The sequence below is a fragment of the Vicia villosa genome, unplaced genomic scaffold (genome assembly GCF_029867415.1).
Source record: "Vicia villosa cultivar HV-30 ecotype Madison, WI unplaced genomic scaffold, Vvil1.0 ctg.000029F_1_1_3, whole genome shotgun sequence".
Classification (NCBI taxonomy): Eukaryota; Viridiplantae; Streptophyta; class Magnoliopsida; order Fabales; family Fabaceae; genus Vicia; species Vicia villosa.
Window position 1 is genome coordinate 311,013 of NW_026704963.1, and position 26,444 is coordinate 337,456.

General features: G+C 34.9%; 3 protein-coding genes across 3 annotated transcripts; 2 read left to right on the forward strand and 1 right to left on the reverse strand.

Annotated features, from left to right (window-relative positions):
* The first annotated feature begins 7,043 nt into the window (after positions 1–7,043).
* Positions 7,044–8,101, forward strand: LOC131622393 (protein NUCLEAR FUSION DEFECTIVE 2-like). Its single transcript, XM_058893422.1, has 2 exons — positions 7,044–7,286; positions 7,357–8,101. The coding sequence occupies exons 1-2, from the start codon at positions 7,150–7,152 to the stop codon at positions 7,760–7,762; spliced, it is 543 nt and encodes a 180-aa protein (XP_058749405.1). The 5' UTR covers positions 7,044–7,149; the 3' UTR covers positions 7,763–8,101.
* An 8,150-nt stretch (positions 8,102–16,251) lies between these two features.
* LOC131622395 (uncharacterized) lies at positions 16,252–17,082 on the forward strand. The gene has a single exon (XM_058893424.1). It carries the CDS (start codon positions 16,416–16,418, stop codon positions 16,884–16,886), a length of 471 nt encoding a protein of 156 aa, XP_058749407.1. The 5' UTR covers positions 16,252–16,415; the 3' UTR covers positions 16,887–17,082.
* Positions 17,083–20,893: 3,811 nt separating this feature from the next.
* LOC131622394 (RNA-dependent RNA polymerase 2-like) lies at positions 20,894–26,015 on the reverse strand. Its single transcript, XM_058893423.1, has 4 exons — positions 25,325–26,015; positions 22,975–24,887; positions 22,143–22,293; positions 20,894–21,906 (listed from the first exon to the last, which is right to left on the reverse strand). Exons 1-4 carry the CDS (start codon positions 25,862–25,864, stop codon positions 21,148–21,150), a joined length of 3,363 nt encoding a protein of 1,120 aa, XP_058749406.1. The 5' UTR covers positions 25,865–26,015; the 3' UTR covers positions 20,894–21,147.
* Positions 26,016–26,444: the final 429 nt, after the last annotated feature.

Genomic DNA, 26,444 nt, shown 5'->3' on the forward strand with positions numbered 1-26,444 from the left:
ATTTTTGATGATATGTCAGTACCTTATCATTCAAATATTAATATAATTTGTTTTCTTTAATTTTATAATCATTTTAATATTTATTTTATGCAAATAATATTTTATTAAGGGATAATAGCTATTTTGCCCCCTGTCATATGAGCGAGGTTTGAAAAACGCCCCTGTAAAAAAAAAAGTTTGGATTCATCCCCTAACATATGAAGATTCCCCTGTTTACCACTAGGCTATTTTACATTTGTTGTTCCATTCTTGCATTAAGTATATATATTATAATAATTTCCAAAAACATGTTTATTAAATATTTATTTAGGTCCTTATGTTTTAATATTATTGTTAATCAATGGTAATGTTTTATTAACCAATATATTAACGTTAATATATTTATTTAGGCTATGAATTTTTAATATATGTTTTATTATTATTATTATTAACTAATAATGTTTTATTAACTAATATATTAACATTAATATATTACATGAATTTCATATTTACCGTTAATATTTAAAATATTTTACATAAATATTAAATATCATTAATATTTAAAAACATTAATATTTAAATAACTTTAAATATTTAAATTATTAATTATAAATAACGTTAATAAATTAGTTTAAAAGCTACATTATTTTTTTAAAACATAGCCTATGAAACATGACTAACAGTATATTTTAAAACATAGCTTATAAAATATAACTAAATTAATTTGGTTCAGTATTTTTTAAATTAGTTTATAAAACATAGCCTATAAAACATGACTAAATTAAATTTGTTTATGTAATTAAAAATAAATCAAATTAAAATAATTTAAATTAAAACTAAATTAATTCATATTTTATAATTTAATTAATTTTAACAATAAAATAAATATTAATTGTAACAGTATTAATTAATAATAATGTTAACTAATAACTATAATATAATTATTATATTTTAACTGATATATTTTATAATTTAATTAACTAATATATTAACTCATTTATTAAAAAATATTTTAGTAGATAAATATATTAACGTTAATATTTGACAAAAGTAAAATAGAATAGCAAAAGTAACTAATATTTGACAAAAGTAAAGTAGATAAATACAACTTAATGCAAGAATATGACAATAAAAGTTAAATGGCCTAGTGGTTGGTGGTGCCCCCTTTCAATTACTAGGACATGGGTTTAGTACCCATGGGAGACAAAATTTTAGGTTTAATATTTGACATTTTAACAATTACACAATAAAATAATAATAAAACATGCCACATGGAATTAAAATAAATAAAAAATAAATAAAAGTTCCAACTAAGCTTGCCACGTCATTAAAAATAATTTAAACTAGGACATGGGTTTAGTACCCATGGGAGACAAAATTTTAGGTTTAATATTTGACATTTTAACAATTACACAATAAAATAATAATAAAACATGCCACATGGAATTAAAATAAATAAAAATAAATAAAAGTTCCAACTAAGCTTGCCACGTCATTAAAAATAATTTAAAAAATAAAAAATTCCAAGTAAGTCTGCCACGTCATTAAAAATTATAAAAAAAAATTCCAAATAAGCCTGCCACATCATTAAAAATAATTTAAAAAAATAAAAAAAAATGGTTGCCACGTCATTAATTTTGATGATTTAATTTCTTGAAGGGGCAAAACAGGGGAATCTTCATATGTTAGGGGGCGAATCCAAACTTTTTTTTTACAGGGGCGTTTTTCAAACCCCGCCCATATGGCAGAGGGCAAAATAGCTATTATCCCTTTTATTAATATTGATATTTAGGCTAATTCTAATTGTTCCCCTATTTATCTTCATTGTATCACCTCATCCTACATTCAATACCACTCCCATCGTCTTCTTCTGTCAAGCCATTCAACGTCTCTCACCAACTCATAAATTATTACTCTGTCGTTTTCTCATTTGCTTCAACATATCATAGCTCAATTTCAAACTCTCCTTGGTGTGTCATTGATAGAAGTTTTGTTTAGATATTCAACTGAGGAGGTTTATCTTGGACAGACAGTAGACCCTGACTGGACTTTAGATGTTAAATCATTGGCGGCATTCAAGCGATTTTCGCAGAAGCTGTTGGAGATTCAGAGGAGTATCTTAAAAAGGAACAAAGACCCTAGTTTGAATAACATAAATGTGCCTATGAAATTTCCTTATACCCTGCTATTTCCCTATACCTGTAATTATTCTAGGAAGGGTGGACTCACTAGAAAGGGAATTCCTAATAGTATATCCGTCTGAAACAACTCTTGTCAGCTTGATAGTATCCCTTCATTAATTCTTGCTTTTTATTATGTACTAAGCACAAAATGAATTTGAGGAATCGATAGGAATCACTCACTTTCATCTTGTTTTTCTTTGCATGAAGCTTCTTATCTTTCTTCGCTTGAATCGATAGGAATCACAAAGTGAAAGAAATTGTAAAAACTATGAAATCAGAACATGGAAAATCGAAAAGTGAGTTTAAAGTATTGGGGAAAATCGAAAGTCAAAAGTATTTCGGAGTTCGAATTCATTGTGCGGTGAGAGAAGAGTTTAGGTGAAATGATCGAATGAGCTTTGCGAATGAATTTTAGAGATGTGTGAATAGATTTTGGAGTTGTCCAATGGGGGAAGGGTTTCGATGAATTTGGATTTTGGTGAATCTTGGCATTTGACAAGCACTCTTTGATTTCAAAATATTTGGTAAATTATTTTGGTAATTTGAATTTAATTATGTTTAAATTAATTGGTAAATATAGTCATATAAATAAATGTTTTAATGTTTAATGGATTAAAATGACGTGGAATAAATATTTCATGCCAGCTCAACAAAAAATGTGTCATGTCACTGAAAATAGGCACCAGATTTGATGGGAGACCGAAATTCACATGAAAACTTAAAAAAATATTAAAATAGTGGTTTTTAAAGTGGAGGGACCAGAATCATGAAATGTGTTAAATAAATAGGAGGACCGGAGTTACAATTAAGCCTAAAATATATAAGCTTTGTTAAATAATCGAAAGAAATTTTTATGTCAAAACTAAGTTAATTTAGTCACTTTTTAAAGTTATTTGTCTAAGTTTATTTTATTTAACTCAAAGTTTTTTCTCCCTTTGTTTGTTTAAACTTTATATGTATTTATCATTAGTAAGAGAAAGGTGCCACGTTTTAATTTGTGTTTATTTATTGATTTTTCATGTTTGTTGAAAATAATTTTGAGATGATGTGTATTATTATAGCATGTGCGTGCCAGTCATTTTCTTAACAACCTTTATTTTATTTACATTTTATTTTAAGCATAAGTATGAAAAGAAAAAGAAATCTCAAAAATAAAGTTTCGTTAGCATTTGCTATTAGGAGAGTGGCGGTTCTTATACGAAGTTTTATAAAAGATCAATGTGCCACATTATTATCAGTCTCATGTTTTATTAGATAATCAACACAAACATTCTTCTCACTAAGACTAAAATATTTGAACTTGATATTCCCTAGCTCTTTAACGTTGAGAAGAGTCGCAGCGTAGTAATGCAAATCATTAACAGATTCTAAGATAAGCTTGATAGTAGTGTTGAAGTTATAATAACACTTCAGTCTTTAATGTCAAGTTCACGGGTCATCCACAAATCATGATATAACCATCAGCTCGGCATGAAGGATATTAGAAACAAATATTACCCACAAAGTCGTGAATCCAAACACCATCAATATTTTGAATCATTCCACCAAAATCTGAGACGTCGTGATTATCGAGACTACTGCCGTCAACATTCAAAATCAAATTACTACCTGTACATCTGGGGTTTTAGCCCGGATAAACTACTAAGTCGGTCAACGGAGCCAAGCCACGAACGAAGTAACAACCAAGTCGGCTAACAGAGTCAGGTCATGGAGTAACAACCAAGTAGGTCAACAGAGCCTAGCCATAAAGTAACAACCAATAATCGGCCAGCAAAGCCCGACCATAGATCAACATCATGTCCAACCAAGATAGTCCGACCACGGAGTAACATCTTGTCCGTCCAAGAGAGCTAGACCATGTAGCAACAACCCATCCGGCCAATAGAGTTAGACCACGTAGCAACAACTCATCCGACCAATCAGACATGCATTCATGGACATTTAGGAGGATGATCGAACAAGTATCCTATGTGATAATTACCGCATCAATAGCCATGAATACTAATTTATGACATTGGCTACTCTTGTCTCACAAAGAGAACTATAAAAGGGAGACCTCGTCGAAGAAAAAGGGATCCACAATTTAATAGGAAAACACATAAAGACTGCGAACTCTCTCGGCCAGCACGAGAGAGGTTATCAATATTGTTCTACAAGAACACTACCTTTGTGTGCATTCCATGTGATAGTTCTCGTTGTGTGAGACAAATTATGCTTTAAAAAATATTTAGCTAATAGATTAACATACTTCACTGTGATGAGTTCCAAAGTATAGAAAGATGTCACTTCATTCACAAAACACAGTTTGTTTGTAGCACCAGAAAGTAGGCAAAAAGATAATGCCACCATCGTTGTCATGTCTAATTCAATCATATAAACTATCTCCTTGAAATAATAGTGGATTCAAAAAGCCAATAGATTTCCAAAAGCGAGTAGTGAATTCACAATCTCTTAGACAATGTAGAGTCGTCTCAACGTCTTAATTACATCTAGGTGTTTCTCGCGAATAATCTCCAGCCTCTTATTAAAGGTTACTTGCAGGATCGACTACAATAATCCTAGACTTAGTGTTGAGTTTACTGTGAATTTGGTAACCAATATCTAATGATATAAAGAAGTGAAAAAGAACAAGACAATTGCAAAGAAAAGTAAATAAGCGAAAAAGCTTTAAATTATAAAGACTAGAAATTGCTTTGAATTAAAATGTTGGAAGCAAACATACATTTGAAACAATGAACTCGTTTCTCTCTTAGATGTGGATACTTTGAGCGTAATGTTTTGAATGTAGTAAATTGTGACCCCTTAAAATGAATACAACAACTTGCTTAAATAGATAATACATAAGGGTAACTAGCATCCCACGTTGGGATTTCGTGTGAAGTTTTTCCCAAACTCCCCCACGCTCTTCTTCGTGACTCATAGGTTAAAAACTTCCCCTGTTGTTGTTTTATCAATGCCTGTCGATAGTCGAGCAAAATTCCCAAGTTGGTGTCGTAGTCAACTAGCTCCTTGGGAATGGTTTCATCAATTCTGTCGACAGCCTCCTACTTATCTCATATAGGGTAATTAATGGGCCTTATGATAAAAGACACTCTCTCTCCACTTGGGCCCATTTCCTTAGTCAAAAATTGCTTGTCAACACTAGGACAAAGATTCATCTGAAGCATACCATGATGATACATCATCAATCTTGTAGGAAGAGACTTATGTAAATTCGTCCAAAGAAAGAATTTCACCTTCTCAAGAGATCAAATATGCCACGCCCATTTCCAAGAGCCACTGTCTGTTGTATTCTGAACAAATTCAACTCTATTGAGCCATTTATAACCATCCCGAGCAGTATAGATACCATCTCACCGTGTTACTAAGAAAATCCCAAGAAACACAATCATAAGTCTTTTCAAAATTGACTTTAACCAACATACAAATCCTTTTATTCCTTTTGGCAAAATCTACAACCTCATTCAAAATCAAAACTCCATCCATCAATTGCCTATTAGCAATACACGTCATTTGGCATCTTGAAATTAACTTAGGAATCACTAATTTCAATCTAAAAGAAAAAATCTTGGATAAAATTCTATACAAACTTTCCACCTAACAAATAGGCCTAAACTCATCAAGACCTTAAGGATTATCAATTTTGGGAATTAAAGCAAGAAATGATGTCGTTATTGCTTTGGGCACACGAGAGAACCAAAAGAACCCTTTCACTACTTCAAACAGCTCCATCTTCACAATATTCCAACAAGCTTTATAGAAACCCACATTAAAACCATCAGGCCCATAACTTTTATCCCCAATGCAATCCCAAATAACATCCTTCAACTCCTTCCCAAAGGGACTCTCCAACATAGTTTATCTATCAACATCTTCTAATATTTGAAAAGAAATACCAAATAAAGAAGGTGTAGCATAATCCGGTTCACAAAACCTCGCTTTGAAATGATTCTTGACCTCACTTTTCACGTCTTCCACCTTATCAATCCATCCATTAGCTGAATTAAGCCCCAATAAGCTATTTCTTTGAAATCTTATCTCACCGCCTTATGAAAAAAATTGAATTTGAATCCCCTTCAAGTAACCATTTTGGTCTAAGCATGCTCTCTTTTACCAAACTTTATTGCCACACTTTAGTAGTTACTAATGATCTCTTTTGAGCGAAAACATTCTCATCCAACAAGTCAACACTAGCAACTTCAAAATCCAAAGCATTAAACTATTTGATCGCCATATCCACCCCAAGGTCAAGAATACCAAAAACCTTTTTATTCTAACTTCTCAACTCTGCTTTAAGAAACTTTAATTTATCTTTGAAAATAAACATCGTACTAATCGAAAAAATAGAAGAATCCCAAATTTTCTCCATAAAAGGCAAGAACTCTGGATGTTGAATCCAACAATTAAAGAACTTCAAAGGTTTAAAACTCCAATATGTAGCATTCCCCTTAATCTAAATAGGACAATGATAAAAAAAAAAATCCTTATTCCCCATCATTTAACTAGCCATATTCCATTCTTCAATCGACTCACTTAGTAACAAGAATCTATTTAACCTACTCATCGCCTTCCATTTAGGTTGAACCAAGTAAATTTATTGTTAACTAAAAGAAGATCAATCAAAAATTAAAATCAAAAATTTAATTCATATACATTATCGATATAAAAACTTTTACATCATTAATACATGTTAATCCTTCAAATATTTCATTTTCAAAAAGTAAAATAAAAGTCAAACATTTCAAAGAAATCCATAATTTTAATTCCCAACATAAACAAAACTGGTTATTAAAATGGTTAATCTAATTGTAACATGCCACCTCATTTTCTTCCTAAACTTCAGCATTTTCCAAAAAAAAAATAATAATAAAGGTAGTTTTTTTTCCCTTGCGGGTAACCAATTCGCAAGGAAGTAACCGGGCTTTGAACTTGAGTAGAGTGTGATAGCGAAGATCACGACGAATTGCAAAGTTCTATTGAGTTCAAAATGCGATCCACTCGTACCACTCCCACCTTCACGGTCTTCGTTCTCTTCATCATCGTGATCCTTCCCCACTTTACTATCCAGGGACACTCATTCTCACCATTTGCATCGTCTCTCGAAACCCTCCAAAAACAACTAGGGTTTGCCTCTGTTCTTCCCTTTCTCTTTTCATTTCAAATTTCTTAATCTAACGTCTTACACACTGATCAGGTACTCGTTCAAGACCATAAGTCTTCTTCGTCGTGCTATGACTCACGCTTCCTTCTCCGAAGAAAACAACAAAGCTTTCAGCATTTTTGGTGCTACCATCATTGAAACGTCGGTTTCTTTCAATCTGCTTTCCAAAGACGTTGATGTTTCTGCCAAAGAGATGAACCGTCGACTGTCGTTGATCTCCAATGTGGACTCTTCTTGTGCAGTTGATGGAGTTCGTTTGGGTTTGCATAAGGTGGTTCGTGTTTCGCCCAAGACTAATTCTTCTTCCACTGCTGTGGTTTGCGGTGCTTTCCGATCGATATTCGCTGCTATTGCTCTTGATGCTGGCAATTCGGATACTGCCGGTAATGTTTTCTTGACTGTTCATGGTCGTGATCTGGGGTTTTCTATGGATATGTGAAATGTAGGTCTAACTTTCAGTGTTAGTGTTTCATTCTGAAGATACTTAATGACTTATGTATTAGTTGTTTGTAGAACTTAACTTTTGCTTAATCTTAGTTTAGAGTGTGTTCGGATTGCACTTGTGAGACTTTTTGTGAGAGTTTATGAAAACAGTTTATGACATGTCTATAACCGCTTTAGGATTGCTTACATGAAAACGATTTGACTTTGTTTTAGAAATAGATAATATATAAGCACTTATGATATGAAGTCAAGGTTGTGAACTGCAAGTCTGCAATGTATGTTATTATAACTGATTGTGTGTTGTTGAATCAATATCTATTGCTGTTTGTTTTTATACTACTACTATCATTGTTGTTTGTAAATTTGTAGTATATGTATAATGCTATGAATATGAAGTATAAACATTACGAAGTCATTTAACTACTGTAATGTTTTTTTTCTTTCTAGTTATTGTGAGACTTAATATTTGGTTAGATTCTATAATGATGTGGAGGATATTATTAGGTTGATTATCTATATATAGATATGTCGATTGCTTTGGTGTGCTAGTTCTTTAAGACTAAATGCTCAAATCTGTCTTCTAAAAAACACTAATACGGAACAATAAGTTGGTCTTCTGAAAAATATCTGGCATCAGATTGTTTTCTCACTTCAAAATGGATATAAATATTATGATGATGTGGTGGCAACTCATTGCCTAGAATCTTTCCATTACATAAGGATGACTTGCTTTGATAGAAGGATCTAAATAATATGATGATGTGTAGGCTTGCTCAATAGCAGACCCTTAGCCATTTGGGCTTATCCCTTTTGCGTTTGGCCCTAATTCTAGCCCTGGGGCTTATTGTCATGTTTTCCACCTCCTCCTCATGTTCAGAGTTGATTTGGGTCATTTCTTGGGCCATTATACTCATTTTCTTTCATCTACTAAGTCTTGTAATGCTCATCTTACTTTGAATATGACTAACGTGATGTTACGTGTATCTTTGAAGTTTGAAGGAATCTATTTATCTGTGCATTCTAAGAAAAGTCTTCTGCTATTGACATGTAGCGGAATTTTACACCTCTGCTTTCTGCAATTTCCCCCCACAAATGCACATGATCTTTACTAGTAATCTTTTATAGTTTAACCACTTGAGTTGGGCGTGTTTGTTCCTTTGTGGATGTTCAATAAGGATCCATGTTTTGTTTTGTTTTGTTTTGTTTCAAGGCCTTAATTTGTGCATCATGTCAATGTAACTGACTGGGCATAGCTTTTGAATTCGGTATAGCTGATAGGGCTAGGACAAAATGATCCATTTCCTGCCTCACTCAAAGGATGCGGCAATGTGCTCCTTCAAGGAGGCAGATTTAGTAGAAAAGAACTTAGCCTCTGACATGAGGGTGTTGAGTCTTTGTTTGGGAAGTAGGACTTGTAGGATTAGACAAGATGCTAACTTGTAATTTATGTTCTTGTTGAATTACCATTTAAATGAAAACGCATGGTTGAGGTATGGTAATGTCTTGATTAATATTATTTGAGAGTCGACAGGTGCAGAATTCTCATTCAAGCCTATTCAAGCCTTAAAGGAAGCAGATCAAAGAAAAAACTGTCACTTTTCTGCTAAATTGTTTTAGAGGCTTGAGACAGTATGTTGTAGGCGATAAAGTTCATCTTATAATATTTTTAACTTTGTGAAATCAGTAGTGATTGCAAGAAGATTCTCACCTGGTCACTTTGAATTCTTTCCAAACATACGATGCTTCATTGAGCCAAATGATGCTGGCTGCAACCTTTAATAAAATTGAAGGGTTGTTCCAAAAATTGATCATTAGATTACATCTCTTTGACACTGCATTCATGGGACTTGATTCGTTTGGTTTGGTCATGGATATTACATCTTTTTGACACTTTTTCAGAAATATTTGTGCTTTGTCTAAAGTGCAATGGTTGAGTAGTTTCAAAGAAAATATTGAACAATAATTTTGCACTCTATTTTAGGTTGACGTGTACTTTTTAAAATAAGTGAATAGGGAAATTAGTAACATTTTATTTGACTAATTTTTTAACATAATAAAAGTAATAAGAGTTATATCTATTTTACTCAATTTATTGTTATGTACAAGGAAATTGAACGGTGTTAGAGTCATTTCTTTTTTTTTTATTTTCTTGCACAAGGACAGAAGCTTAGTGCTAGATTTATTTTCTTAAAATTATTTGGGTTAAATATGTTTTAGGTCCCTGTAAATAACCCAAAAAATGCTTTTAGTCCCTCTAATATTTTTGTTCAAACAATGGTCCCTCTAATATTTTCCGTCCCTATTATGCATCCCTGCCGTCAATTCCACTTAACAGAAGCTGACGTGGAGCTTGACCTGGCATTTTTTTTAATAAACACGTCAGCTGTAATTTCCACGTTTGCAATCAATGTAGCAGCATAAATTTACATCCCCTTGCAGTATCACGTTATTGCCCTGTTCTTCTTCTTCCCCAAATTGACGTTCTAGGGTTCCCAACAAAGTTGAAACTCCATCTTCTCTAGAAATCGAGCTCCATCGTCTGCTTCTCTCATGTCGTTTTCCAGAAACTCGGCTTCACATCCTAATAGTGGGTCGGCTTCTGTTCGCTCCAGGCGAGTAAGGAAGTGTGGATGTGAAGCACGAATGGTTTCATACATTTGCAAGAATGGTCGAAACAGGGGTAGGCTCTTCTGGAGGTGTCCCTTTTGGCAGAGTGAAGATACATGTGATTTATTTATATGGGACGAAGATATGGTTGAAGACTACGATGTTGGTGTCGAATCTGTAGATGTCAACAAGCAAAAGGAATTGGAGACCATTGAATTGATGAGAGAGAAGTATCAAGCCTCGAAGAAGAAGAACATGAAGCTGCAAGGAAAGTTGAAATCAGAGGCATTGTGTGGAAAAATCAAGATGATGCTTTTGTTGGGTTCTATTATGATTAATGTGTTGGTGTTGTCCAAATGTAATTGTTGAATTATATCATTAGTGATTTGAATAGATAATTGTGTCTTTGGCAATGTAGTTCCTATGTCATTTTGTAAGATTTATTTATGTTTATTGTATTGTTGTTTATGAAGGATGAATTCTAAAGTTGATGTAAGGTTCTGTTTAATGAATTATTGTTGATGTAAGGTTCTGTTTAATGAATTATTGTTTGAAATTCAACAAAAGTTATCAAAATGTCATCATATGTTTATCATTAAATCCATAACAAATCCATTAAATGGACTGATATTGTACATTGGCCTAAAGGAAGTTTGCAACAAAAAACAACTTTGCAACTTAAGACCTATAGGAATTACAAGCATATGCCAAAATATTGCAGCAAACATAGATTGTAACTGTTACATAATTGTCAACACCAAACTTCTACAAAAAGAGATCTAAATAGTTTCCTCATTGAGTCAAATTTCTTTGAATGTCTTCCCAGGTTTTCATACCCTTCACGACTGGTGGTTCAGAATCATCATGGATCACAACTGGATCATCAAACTTTTGTCCTGGTCCCTTGATGTTTTTAGTCTTCACACTCTTAAGTCTTTCACTCTTTCTAGACTGCACCTGGCCCTCACTTTTGCTAGACTCCACCTTAGCACATTGCCCCTCAGTCTTTTTAGTCTGCACCTTGCCCTCACTTTTGTTGGACTTCATCTTTCCATCACTTCTGATAGACTGCACCTGTCCATCTCTTTTGCTAGTCTGCACCTTACCATCAGTAGGCTCCACATAATTCCTTCTTGCCTCTTTGAGAGCTTCCACCTAAAATTACATAGACATAAATTTCCAGCAGAAGAAGAATGTAACAACATTATTAAATTGCTTGCAGACATACAAATCTAGGACACTTACAGGATCTTTAAAAGCTGGCTTCACATGATGTTTTTTTACTTTTGGTACAGACCCAAAAAAAGTCTTTGGGCCAGCTTTTTGTGCAACCTGCTCTTTTATGGGACTTAGATCAACATTCAGTGGTGGAATGTCAAGGACATTTCCTTCCTCATTGTTGATATCATTGAGAATTGCATCCAACACATCTGGATCTATTTCATCTAGATATTGTCTTCTATTTGGTGCAGACTCAGTAGGAACTTCTGCAGTTGGAACCTCAGTTGGTGGAACCTCAGCAGCGTGAACCTCAGTTGGTGGAACCTCAGCAGTGGGAGCCTCAGCAGTGGGAACCTCAGCATGAACTTCATTATTAGCCTCAGCAATTGGAGGTTCAGCAGATGGAACCTGTACAGATGCTTGACTTGGGGCATTCACCTTAGATCCCTTACCCTTCTTATTTAGAGATCCTTTTGGTCTTCCCTGAAAACAATTACAAGAGAACAAATCAAGACAAATCATATAAAATAGATCAATCATATTTTCAATAAATAACACTAACCTTTTTTGGTTTTGGTTTAGGTTGCTCAGTTCCAGTTTGACTTGCTTGTGTGGGGACCACATTTTCATTGACATTTGGGTTGCTATGTAGAACAATCTGTTTGTTCTTCTTACATGTCTTTTTATTGTGACCATACTCCATGCATATCTTGCACCTATGAGTGGTATTAGATCTTCTCCACTTGGTTGCATTTGATTCATCAGGATCCCTTCTTCTTAGTTTTTTGGGTCTGCCTGGGCCTCTTTTGAACATTGAAGGGAAAATAACAGGATCATTTGTTTTAGGCCACTTGTTTTGACCATTCAAAGGGGTGATGCCCACCTCATAACACTTAACATAAGTTGATTTGTGATAGCACTGATGTACATAATCAATGGGATCATCTACTTTCCTATGGATGGCAGAAATGGCATGTCTACATGGTATGCCAATCAGATCCCAATAATTGCATGAGCAAGTGTGCTTAGCCAAGTCTACTACAAAACTATCAGTAAACATTACATGTGTAACTTGAAAGGTCAATTGTCCTGCATAAGTTGCAGTCCAACTTGCACTCTTTTCAATCTCTCTATCTAACCTCCTAAGTGGCTTAGACATGATTCTACCCTTATACCCAACTATTTTTTCCCTTAAGGTTGCAAACCTACCCATTAGATATGATCTAATCCATTCAAACATAGTTATGATTGGCTTATCCCTTTGAAGCAAAATTGTTGCATTAAAGGACTCACTTAAATTATTCATCAAGACATCACACTTACTATACAGAGGAAAAGCATGCTTACACCACTTAGCTTTTGGGATTGCTTCCAACCATTCAAAAGCATCATTGTTAGCTTCTTTGATCTTGAGCATGAATTGTTGATGAGCCTCCACATAAGTAGCCTTTGCTGCAGCCAGCATGAGATCCCTAAATAAGGTTCCCCCTCCAAACTTTTTCTTAAAGTTTGCATACAAGTGCCTTACACAAAACCTGTGTTCAAAAGCTGGATATTGCTCCTCAAAAACTTGTACAAGACCCTGAAACAACAATGAAACCATTACCACATATAATTATTAAGGAAAGACAATCAAATGAGGTATAGCCAAAAAATAGACATGCCTTTTGTTGGTCAGAAATGAAGCACCATCTTTGTTCACCAATATCTTGAAGTAGCAGCTCCATAAACCAACTCCAAGTGTCTTTTGACTCAGTTTCCACCACTGCAAAAGCTAAGGGTAGATACTGGTCATTTGGATCTCTCCCAACAGCTATTAACAGTATCCCACCATACTTGTGCTTTAGATGACATCCATCTAGTCCAATAAAAGGCCTACAAGCCAACTTCAGGGCTTTCTTTGTTCCATCAAAGCACACATAACACCTTTCAAATCTTGGTAGTAAACCTGTTCCTGGAGTTTGTATATTCATCTTGAAGGTGTTTCCTGGGGAAGCCCTTCTCAATTCAGCCCCATAAGACCACAATAGACTAAACTGTTTGCTAGAGTCCCCTTCAACTACCCTCTTAGCAATCTGCCTAGCCTTAAATGCCCTACATCCAGGGATTTCAGTTGCAAATCTCACTCTTACATCTTCCTTACCCATTTCAGGTGTAATCAAGCTAGGATTCATACACTGACTAGAGCCTGCAACATCTGGACCATTTGCTCTAGGTTGCTTATTGGGTTCATCCTTTTCAAAACCCTCATCAAAACCTTCATCAAAGGGATTCATCCTTTCTTCCTCACTGTCTTCAAACTTAATATCCTTCATTGACTCATCACTGGAACTCTCATCACCCTCATCACCCTTTGGTTCATCATCACCTTCATCCATTATGCCCTTCTTCCTCTTCCTTACATTCTCCATAAATGTTGCATCCCCTGTGCTTGGTATCTGCTCAACATATATTTCAATGTCACCTACTCCATTATAGACTGAAGCAGCCATCTCAAAAGCATCACTATCATCCCTAAATGGACTGAGGTCATTTTCTAGACTACCATCAGCATGCTTCCACCACATCCTAACTTTTTTGTAGTCAAAACCAGGATCCATGGACATAACCAAGTCACATGAGTCAAAAAACGACCACGACCCTGTGTCTTGACCAGTAAAGGCATAAACTTCCCCACCCTTGTATGTCAGATTTGGTTCTTTTGCAAAAGCACCCTTAGTGTAAAATATTACCTTAAATGTACCCATCCCTAAAAAAACAGTGAAAACGACAATAAACTAAGGACCCACGAAAAACATTTTTTATACCAAACAGAGCTTTATAAAAGGGGAATAAAGTAATATACAACTGGTCCTACCTGGGATTCAATGTTGAGGGACCACAGCACTTTCACCTTTCAACCCGTGTTTGGGACCACAGAGATGTCGTGCGCAGAAAAAAATACCGTTACTGCAACCATTACATACAAATCAAGTTAGTGGTGGAGAGATGTCGTTATCATATATAGTAATTGAAGATTGTTGTCATAAATGAATGGAAGTGGTGGAGAACAAACCTTCTCTTCGTGAAAAAAACCCTAGCAGAGAGTGTTTGAGAAGAAAGAGGAATGAAGATGAAACGTTACAGGCAGCTGGGTTTATTGCTTAGTTACTAATTTAATCTCCACATCAGCATATATTATTTAAAAAAAAAATTAAAAAAATGCCAGGTCAAGCTCCACGTCAGCTTCTGTTAAGTGGAATTGACGGCAGGGATGCATAATAGGGACGGAAAATATTAGAGGGACCATTGTTTGAACAAAAATATTAGAGGGACTAAAAGCATTTTTTGGGTTATTTACAGGGACCTAAAACATATTTAACCCAAATTATTTTACGCCAACTTTTTTTATAATGCTGGATGAACGGTTTCATATATATTTTACTCTGTTTTGTAATGACTTGTGGACATTTTCATATCTAATTTACTTTTTTTCCCCACAAAGATAGATAAATAGTATCTGACTTATTTCATTTCACGTTTCTTTCTGTATGAACACTTTCACCATTAAAACATTAACAAAGTCTAATTCATTCACCTTATCCCTTATTCCGGTTCAATATCCACAAAACAACCATGCAAATACCAACTTGAATATTTTGGCCTCCGGAGATTATGTGCTATAATGTATGAGTAAATAGAGAGAAATTTTAATGGTCATTCAAAATTTAACCATATTTGTATTGAAATAAACTTAAGAGAGAATGATGGAATAAAAAGATGTCGAACCATAAGACAAAACAAAAGATATTGTCCAAATGTAATATAAAGTATTATCACTTATGAGATTGATTTTTTGTCTATATTATTATTTTGCATATTTTATTAGTTTAATTTATTTACTTTTGAAAGTTAAAATAAAAAATTCAGCAAAAATAATTAAAAGAAATTAAAAAGTAAAAAAAATCCAGATTATTTTTTTCATAAATTATATAATTAAAAAGTGTAATTGTATATATAGTTTTTAATAATTGTAAAAAACTGAAAATAGTCACCCAGTTAACTTTTTTTTATTTATAAAATATATTTAATTATTTAAAATTGAAGAAAATAAAAGACAAAATGAGATGGGACAAAAGACACGAGGCAATTAGAAAGGAAATATGCTTTGTTTTGACTGAGACGACAAAATTATGGATAAGAGCTAACACTCAGCTGTGTCGACTCGGTAGTAGTTACTGTCGCGGGTGTTAGATTACGAGATATCCGTGCCAAAGGCGTGTGACTCGGCTTTTGTTTTTCTGGGTGCGCTCATTTCCCCTCTATAATAAACTGAAATTAGTATAATAAACTATATCATTAGATTCTCTAAAATTTATGTTGGAAATTAAAAATAATCAATAATTTGATAAGTGTTTAAACGGATGAAATAACTCGATATTAATAAATGAAAATAATGGTTTAGACACTTTTTTTACAATATAGTGTTTGGACATATCTATAAATCTATTTTATCCTTTAAACATAAATAGGGAGGGAGATACGTGTTGAGATAGTGTTCGGAATTAAAGGATAAAAATAATATTACTCATTAATAAAAGTAGGGTGAGCAGCGTAAGTGGCTGAAGTATAGTGTGCACTAAATTACAATAAGATATTAAATATACATGTGGCCACCCAATTCTATTATTTATTCATAACTCAAACCATTTCTTCATTATTCAAAAGAAAGAAAAAACCTTTCCTCACATTCTCTGCACAAAACACTGTAATATTACTTCATCATCATTCATCACTCAATCATTTTTCGAACAAAATCACCATTCATTTCAGTTTCTGACATGTCCGTTGAACAAGAGCTTGAATCCGACTCCACACCCATCGCTCATCCTCAACAGCGATCAAACGCCTTATGCTTCCCCACCTGCTTCGCCTCACGCCGCCGTTCCATCTGGTGGGAGCGCGTCCGCTCCGCTTCCTTTTCTCAATCCAATCCCACCACCACCACAACCACCGCTGACCGCTGGTGGTCGCGCGGTCTCAAAGCCTTAAAGAAACTCCGAGCCTGGTCGGAGATCGTCGCCGGTCCAAGATGGAAAACGTTCCTCCGGAAATTCAACCAACACCGATCCTCCAGACGCATGGCTAATAAGTACCAATACGATCCGTTGAGTTACGCCTTGAACTTCGATGAGGGACAGAACGAGGATAGCCGCGACGACGGATTTCGCAATTTCTCCACGCGGTACGCCGCCGCTAATGGTAAATCAGTCGCGCCGGAGCCGGATTGTGAAATTGGCGGTTTGGTTTGATTGATTGCGCCGCGTGAGCTATGATGCGCTGGAGTGTACACATTGTGTGAGCTGGAGAATGAGTAGTAGGGTTTGGTTGGTGAAACTGAAAAGAGCATTACACGGTGTATACCACTCCACCGTGTCGCTTTCTGTTTATTTTACTTTTTTTTGGTTATTAACCATTCTATAATATGAAAAATTACTTTTTTTTTTTTATTTCTTCATATATTGTACATATGTCGGTAACAAAACTTAAATCGTTATATTACTATTACTATCGATTTTAATTTTTTTTTTTGTGATGGCTGTTAATAATTTTTTAATAAAGTATGAGAAATGATGAGGCTTAGCTTGTAATTCTTAATTTTGTTTTTAAATTTCATAATGGCTAATGATTATTATGGATGGATGGACTAATATATGGGGCGGTGGAGTGTTGCTTTCATATAATTGCAATAAAACGAGACTTTCATGAAATTAATTGGCTGAGAAATTAGGATATTTTCATCTTGTTTTTTATTTGGAATATCTTGTTCACCTTCAAAATGGATATTTCATTTTCATGTATTGGATGATATGGATGAGTGATTGTGAAGGGATATAAATCAAGGGAGTTGGGGACAAGTTGATATGCTTCAAGGAACATGTTGGAGGAGGTCACTATGTGTATTATGACTACGTCGTCTTCGAGAGAGAAATTTTTGGTGGGTAGGGTAGCGTAAAGTGTTTTTATCTTGTTATTAATGATTCTCTTTTTGGGCACATATGTAAAAGATCTATTAAATCAATTCATGTTTAGAATGAGTAATTTGATGTACATACATACTGCTTTCAGTATTGAGATTCAATGAAGAATTGAAAATGAAAATGAAAATTAATTACCTTTGACATTACACTGCAAATGGTCAATTTGTTTAAACATAAGTTAACAAACTAGCTGACATAACTAACAGTGCTTGACCATCTTCTGATGTCTTGCGAGAGCATGTTCTGATGTTGCATACTTGAACCTTCTGAGTCAGTGCTTCTTGCGCTGATTTTGTGCATACTCTTTATATATTTCTTGAAATGGAAATTGCATAGAATTAGAGTACCACATTATCTCAAGCAAAATTCATATACATTCTTTTTCTTAAAATATGTCTCCTTGCATTCTTTTTCGAAATCAAACTTGAGTGCACATTAAAGTCTCTAAACAAATTTTGCAAGCTTTTATCACGGGCTGAGCTCACAAACTTTAAACCTTGATTTTATCACTAACTAACCAACAATCTGGAAGATTTTAATACCGAGTTAATCTCGAACCTATAAAGCTTTTAATATTGGGCTGAGCTTTAAACTAATCTTGATTTTATATTGGACTAACCAAAAACCTGAGAGAGATTTTATCATGGGCTGATCTCGAACTTAAACTAGGGCTTGATTACACAATCCCGAAACCAAAACCTTTTACGGGTTTAGCTTCTAACCCACAAATAATCACTAAATGGATAATATTCAACTAAAGTGTATACAAAATATTTTCTTGGTGAATTTTACAATTCTACCCTTCTAGAATTACAAATTATCCTAACTCATAAAAGAAGTTCCACGCAGAAGCACTTCGGTTAAAATATTAGTGAGAGAAAGTAAAATAAAAATTTAGAGAGAGTGAAAATGAGAAGTGTCAAAACACGGCTCGAGATTATTTGAAATGCGGGAATGAACCTCTATTTATAGACTAGAGGTTGACTCAAAAAGGAATTTGAATTTATTGTTTTTTTAAGACATACTAATCGGTTAACATCTAATGCTAGTTGATTAGATATTCAAAATATAATCGATTGTAAGTTCAAAATAGAAAAGAAAAGATATTTAGTCGTTGCACATCATTAAGGTGTTGTCCTAATCGCTTGAAGCTCAATTTTGAATTGAGCTAATCGATTAGGTTAATGTCTCAATCGATTAACAAAGAATTTGTTTTGCCCAGAGCTATTCTGACAGCTTCAAATTCATCTAGCACAACTTCAAGTCATGTTTGAAGATATTTTCTTGATAAAAATCAGTTTGAAAAGATGTTTTAGTGTGTGTGTGTGTGCGCGCTTTATCCATGTACTTTTACGAGAACGCTCTTATGCTTTACAAAGTATTTACCCATACTAATTAAGGTAGGATTTTCTTGTACTTCAAGACTTTGTCAGATACTTTGTTTTGTATGCACTTGCTTGAGTTCCATTGAGATGAGGCTTGAGTAATATTCTATTTGATTGTCACCATCAGATAGTCAAGTTTATCAAACCCTTATACTTAAGTTTGCATTTGTATCCGCTTAACCGCTTATACTTGACTCGTCATTAGTTGTCATCATCAAAAGTTGTTGTCATTGTTAAAAACATATCACCTACAAAACAAGGTTCCACAAGATGAATCTTTCAACATGTTGATTATACATAAGGTAAATATCGTCTCCCAGTGTAATCGAAATTTTTGGACCAAACTGATGCGATGAAGAAGAATCAGAGACATTGGTTGCGATTACTTAAGAATTCTGAACTAAGCTTCTAACTGTTACAACTTGAGACGATTCGGTCATGGCGACAAATGGATGGAAGAAGATGAAATTTCACTTCTTGAAACTTAAGAAGATTGTAACAGATAGTTACGACCGAATGAGAGTTAGTTAGAAGACGGAAGGAATCGAACTAGGTAAATTATACCATATAAAATGTGTGAATTTCATTTTACATTAATGAGTAAATCCTTACAAGCCACGACACTCTCATATTTATAGAAGCTCATGTCACCATGCAACACTCCTCTACACATATGCATGGTGATCTATACTTACAAACTCTTCTTAAACATACAAATGCATGGTGCAATATATCACATGCTACAACATAAAAGCCTATCTTATACTACGCTTCTAATAATTATAAACTACATGAGTATAGCCAAAGGCATATGAGCAGACCCAACATCTGATCCTTCTCCCATATATTATTTTCATAGTAAGAGTATGCTTTTAAAAGCACACTTTGATTAGATCAATAATCCCTACCTCAATATCTTCTTTATACCAGGAAACTTTTTCCAAATTAACAGTCTTTCACATCTCGCAAGAACAAGAACAGCCCTACCAGCCAATGCGAATCAATTTTCCAATAGCCCCTTCAAGCCATAATTTAGTCCTGATGAAGCAGTGTGCTTTATCCCTCTACTGAATATCCTTGTGTGCGCATCCACACTGCGGCAAAATTGAAGCAATCGGCCGAGCTTCATCCCTCTACTGCATATCCTTGTCGCGCCCAGGTACGTCCTCTGATCCCCATAATTTGATCTTTTATGCTGAACCACCCAATCCTATATACCTTCAAAATCAAGATAACCTGTATGTGACAGCCTGCATCACCAAATGAATTCTACACCTCAAACTTGTATCTTGCAGCAGATACAGCCATTGATATCAGCTTTATACAAACACCACCACCCACTATTCTTCTGTTAACAAATGCTCCTGTAAGCCTAGATGCCGGTCTAAATTAGAAGCAATGATGATGTCTATTTGACTACATTGTTGTTACCCCTGTGACCTCATTTACCTCTAGTGTCCATACCATGTGACCTCACTTAGTAATTAATACACCTAAATTATGTTTTAAATGTTTGTCTTTTTTTAATGTCATCTCTTATTTATCCTAAATTTTAAATTTCATCTGATATCATGTTTTCTATTTTCTGTGCACCTATTTTATTCTGTAGAAGTAGTTTATTTACAAAACTCTTTCCAACACTTTTTATATATCCTCTATTGCACATAGCACTAGAGAAAGACATTAACAAAAATATTACCAAGCTAAATGTATTAATCATTAGCGATTTTCCATTAATATAAATACAAGTGGAGAATACTTCCTCCAGTCAGTATTATAAACCATTATTCTATTTTCAAGTGTATTGAATAATTGACATATGTAATCCATATAGAGATCAAATATATCAGTAACTCAATTAATATGAAAAGACAATCTTTGTTTATAATAGTAACTTTGGATTTATATGAAGTAGATTAGAGTAAGTATAATATTAGATAGATACAACAACAACAACCAAGTCCTATTCCACCAAGTGGGATCGGCTACATTGATTAAATTCTTCCCATAATGTTCTAGTTAGATGATACAACAGTTAAAATTACATTAATTCTGCCAATAATGTTCTAGTTAGATGATACGATTAAAATTACATTGGAAACTAGTGACAAATCTTACAAGTCAATTTTTTTTCTGCAACGCAATAGCTATAGTGAGCTATTTGCAGACTTGATATGCAATAAAATGTCACCAACAATCCATGGGAAGCTTAAAAAGGTGGAGCTTTCATGGTAATATTTGGGATGATAGGTCACATGATACCATGCAGAAGCCATAAGTTGATATTCTTCCGGCTGACAATCACTTTCAAACCATCCTTTAGCTTCACGTTGAAGATCCTTTACCGATATCAGAATTCGATCCTTCATATCTCCGTATCTCCTGTTATCGCGCTGCAAATATGAAGCACGTTTTAGCAAGTTACCCGTTAGCATTTCATCCTCGGTCTCTGCACCATAGAAGCTCATTAAAGAGATCATCTTCTGTGCATACATTTCTCTGTGGCTTGAGGCAGTCTCGAGAAAGAACTCAAAACCATTAACCTCAAGTTGACAATCATATGCTTCTTCAGTAAGCTTCTCCGACAAGACAATGTTAGACCTTACTTGCAATGTTGATTCAACTAAGGCGCGGTATAGTTTTCCTAGTACCCCTTTCGATACATACATAGGCTTTTCAAACCTCTCCATGAAATCTGGAAATTCCCTTGGTTTCAAAGCTCTAGGCATTTCTGCAGGAGCTCCGGTCTTTGCAAAGTCAACAGCCATGGAATGAAGCTCAGCCAACTCCAGACATTTTCTACTCCTGGCCTTTTCTGGTTCACGGTCAGCATGAACCAGATGTGCGGTGGAGATAGCACCCAAAGTATCGTTGATCATGTAATCAACAAAAAATTGGTGTATTTCCTACACAGGTAACAAACAAATAAGGAGCAATTTTAAATTCATCAAAAGAAAATTAACAGTGCACAAACACGAACACCGGAAATAACACTGACAGACACTGGTAGTAATATGACAAAATGTCAAATGGAAATGGTTGGATAGAACCCCGTGTCTCAGGGCCAGACAATACTTCAACTTGAAGTACCAATAATAAACAGAAAACAAGTAAAAATCAAGCAACTTTGTTGAGAAATTACCTCTAGTGTCACCTTGTGGTCCATTATACGAGGTCTTCTTCCTGTGTAGTCCATTGGGCTAACAGTTTCAGCAGGGATCAGATCTTTGTCCCAGCTTACGAAAAACAAATCCCCATCAAGATCGCCTCCAGAGCATTCATTTGGATGAGGCCTGTAGGCCCAACAAGTATTCAAGAGCAGTTACAGAAATGGTTAATTGAAAGCTTGTGAATGGTTTTTTAAGTCTTACATACACCGCTCATGCAATAGCCCTTTGTCTTTTCCTACTCTAGTTCATGCTAAAACTTCTGATCATTTTAGTCATAAAGACTTTGAAACCATGCCAAGAATCAACTCTCCTAAAAGTTTAAATTGTCAAGTGGAAGCCTAATAGCTTATGAGTGGTTTTATATCTAACATGATAAAAGAACAATAATAAAGATCATATCACAATCAACTTGTCTACCAAACAATAAATCTAAGGAACTGCTTATGCAGACAGAAAAACTTAGGGGATGTGAATACAGTGGACGAACTATAACAAATTGGCACCAAATTCATTTAACCAGGGGGCTTTTGTTTTTGCAAAAGCAAATAATAGCACTGAGCAAGAAGAGGCTGTTGAATGTTCCAAATTTGAAATGCCATGCCATACAATGGCCTAGCTAATGACCCTTTAAATCCCCTCACCCCCACAGGACATGCCCCTTTTATAAGTGCGCAAAGAAGGGTATGTAAGAGTTAAGGAAAACACACTGACCAAAGATTAATGTAAAAGAAGCAAGTATTCTATCTTGAATAAAACAAATTATTGCAATCAAATGCTTGCAAATCTAGTCCATTATATACATACCTAGGTCCTTTTTGTGGAAATACAAGGCAATCCTTCAATCCATTTTCTTCTAATTCTTCATTGTAGACAGCATCAAGGACTCTGATATCTCCTGGGTGAAGACAAGGATTTTTGGTGACCACCACCTTACCAACTATAATACATGTGCTATCATCACCATCGACGTCCCTTAAATTTTCATCTCCAGACTTTTCCTTACTTTTTGTCACACTTATGCGAACAAATACTTGGCCATAATTCAAAATACCAGTTTCATCCAAGCAGCCTATCAAGACTCGGCCCTTGGGGACAAATATCCGGCATCTGCTTTTCAAATCAGATAACTGGTATGCATAATGAGCCTTGAGCATCATTGATAGGTAAGGCTCGCTGTTTGGCTCATAAAATCCATGCAACATCTTCACTAGAATGCTTTTTGAATCAGCTCCACTTAAACTTTCTAGAACATCCAAAGCCGCCTCCCTGTCAGTCAACATCTTCCCTAGCAACTGCAATTGATCCTCTTGCAATGCCAAAAGCGCCTCATCTTTTACTCCTAATGTGGACAGCAGGGATATAATCTCTCGATTAAGAAAGCACGGCATTGACTCACTGCATTTGGTTATGCAAAGCATACTGTTTTTGGATTCGAACTTCAGCATACTATTACGCAATGATAACTTCCTAAGAGAATGGGGATCAACAGCAATGACACCTTTATATCCACCATACCGAATTTGAAATGCTGAAGGAATCCGGTTTTGGTCCAATTTTAGCTTTTGAGCAAGTTGCCGTGCAAAAGTTTGGGAAATCTTTCCAATACCATCTGAGAAACAGTAGTTTATACCATCAGAGGTGATTTCAATATCTGGAATTAAATCCACATCTTGAGGGGCCATTTCAAAAGTTTGCCTGGAAGAACTGAACAACTGACCCATTCGTGCAGCACATTTAGAAACACTACGGATATTGTTGAAGCTTCCCATCCATTCTCTGATATCTGCTGCTTTCACTTTGTCATTAGAAGCAAATAACCAAACAGAGTTTGACCGCAGTTGACTAGCAGAGAACGCGAGAAACTCAAATCTTTTTGATCCAATTAAAACGCCATCTCGAAGAATATTCAATACCCGCTTATATATTTCAGTTTTAAAAGGCTTTGCGAAGATTCCCCTTTGCAAACTAGTTGATATTGCATTAGTTGGAAGCTTACTCCAATCCTCATCAACAAATGTAATCCTCATGAAGTCTGAAGCATATGTTGCAAAATGTTTTACCACATGGTTTGAGGTTTCAAGCTCAGGACCAAGGCAATATATCTTTGACGGGGTAATCAAGGCTCGATGACATCTCATTATGTTATTATCCGCCAACCTTTTCTGTTGTAATGGGAGAACACTTTTTTTCTTTATACTAAGCACATGTAATTGAGTCTTCACATATTTTAGAGGCTCATAACAAGTGGAATTCAACTTGTGCAATTTCTGAAAAATCACAGCCTTAGTTTCTTCATCCAAACTTGCCAATAAGTCAATCAACTCATCATCCACTGAAGCAAGACTAATTTTCTGCGTATGAACAAGAGAATTCAATTGAAAAAGGGCCTCATAAGGCAACTTAGAATCCGAACGACACTTAACAAGTGGAACCGTTTCAGTTGGAGAACATAATTCTTCCCCATCTTCCAGACTTAGATCCTTCAAATTCTCTCTGTAAAGCGGGAAACTTTGAAAAACTTCAGAATCAAACGATTCTTCCACAATTTCCCAGAAAAACGAGGTAGAGTGCCCAATTGATTTTAAAGATGTGAAGTCAGTGGTACGCACCCATGTAAACTCAAAATTATCCTTACAAAATCGATACCTATTAGCCTTAAACTTGGAAGCTACATTTGGCCCCTCCTTTTTCTGATATATCCTTGGTGCATATTTCAGCTGAGAAAAAACAATAAAAAGGAGAAACCAGCTGTAACTTTGTTGACAAATACAATAAATCAATAACAGAACAAAACAAAAAAATGACTTATATAGCTTATGAGAACAACTCATAGCACATTTAAAAACTATTAAAATTTACTTTATCTTTTGCTATAAAAATGACTTATATAACCTTATTAATAAGCGCTTATTTTCGTAAGCACGGATGCTATAAGCTGCAAATAAGTTGTTTATCCACACAGGCCTCAAGTTATTTCTATAACAAAAGATAAACTAATGTTAAACTATTTTCATAAGCTATCTTGAAAATAAGCTGAAAACAACTTACTGACAAAAATCATAAGCTTTCCCAAAGGATCTTAAAAGTAGATACACCAAATAAAAAACTGAAATGAATGAATCCAAACATGCACTAATCCAAATAGATAGATTACCTTCAAGAGAAGTGCATTAGGTTTAGAATCATCAGAACAATATCCATCACACTCCAACATATTCTCAAAAGGAATCTCAAGCTTAAAACACTGATCATCATGAGTAACCCAGAAGTCAAGCCTATTCCTTTCAGGCATTATCCAACCCTGAACGCCTTCCCATGACTGAAGAACACTCATGCAATCAGGACCGCTAGGGAAACCGGCGTGGAGAACACCGTTATGGAGACGGTTACTAGGAAGAGAAGGTCTAGGAACGATGTCGTGGTCGGAAGCAGAGAGGCGGAGGAAGTGGGAGTTGAAGAGGAGTTTGTTGTTGAGGGAGAGAGATAGGGCTTGTGATTTGGCTCGGAAGGTTTCGAACTGGATACGGCCGGAACCGCGGGATTTCCAGTTGGAGTGGTCGGTGAAGATTTCTAGGGCGAAGACGGAGGAGGGGCCGAGGGTGGATTCGAGGAAGTTGAGGAGGTCTTTGGCGGTGGCGCATTGTGGGATGTTGAAGACGCGAACTGTGGGGGTTTCCGATGAAGAAGTTTCCATGGTGATGATGGTGGATTGTTAGGGTCCCGTGTGAGTGTGAGTGTGAGTCGTTCTGTTTCTTTTTCAACTAAACACAACACACGAGGAAAGGGTCGCTTTAGTACTTTGAGTTGAGAAAGACTGACATGTTATCAACTTATCAACAGATAATTAGAAGACAACGTTCTTCCTAAATTGCCATTCAATGTTTATAAATATTACAGCTCTATTTGTAATCAACTAAATATATTAAAAATAAGAGTTTAATGGTTATGCACTGACAGTGTAAAAAAGTTTTACACTGTCATCCAATTAGAATATAACGTTTTGCCATGTCATACAAGTTTTCTTAAATTTTCAGTATGACTTGTTCTGATTCATGATCGTCATTGGTTGACAGTGTAAAACTATTTTACACTGTCAGTGTATATTCCTTTTTTCCTAAAAATAATGTTAAATATATTTTTAGTTCTTATAAATATCTTGAAATTTTATTTTTATTATGAACTAAATGAAACTATATAGAGATCAAAAGATAGGAAGAGAAGAGAACAAGCAACATTGTATTATATTCTTTTCAAGGGTGAACTTTACATTGTAA

Bases quoted from the DNA above. Each gene is read 5' to 3' on its own strand.
- LOC131622393 (XM_058893422.1), top strand. From the start codon at position 7,150: ATGCGATCCACTCGTACCACTCCCACCTTCACGGTCTTCGTTCTCTTC. The intron at 7,287-7,356 runs GTTTGCCTCTGT...CACACTGATCAG, and splicing joins ACCCTCCAAAAACAACTAGG to GTACTCGTTCAAGACCATAA.
- LOC131622395 (XM_058893424.1), top strand. From the start codon at position 16,416: ATGTCCGTTGAACAAGAGCTTGAATCCGACTCCACACCCATCGCTCAT.
- LOC131622394 (XM_058893423.1), bottom strand. From the start codon at position 25,864: ATGGAAACTTCTTCATCGGAAACCCCCACAGTTCGCGTCTTCAACATC. The intron at 22,294-22,974 runs GTATGTATATAA...TTGGGCCTACAG, and splicing joins TTTCCACAAAAAGGACCTAG to GCCTCATCCAAATGAATGCT. The intron at 21,907-22,142 runs GTAATTTCTCAA...TTACCTGTGTAG, and splicing joins ACCACAAGGTGACACTAGAG to GAAATACACCAATTTTTTGT.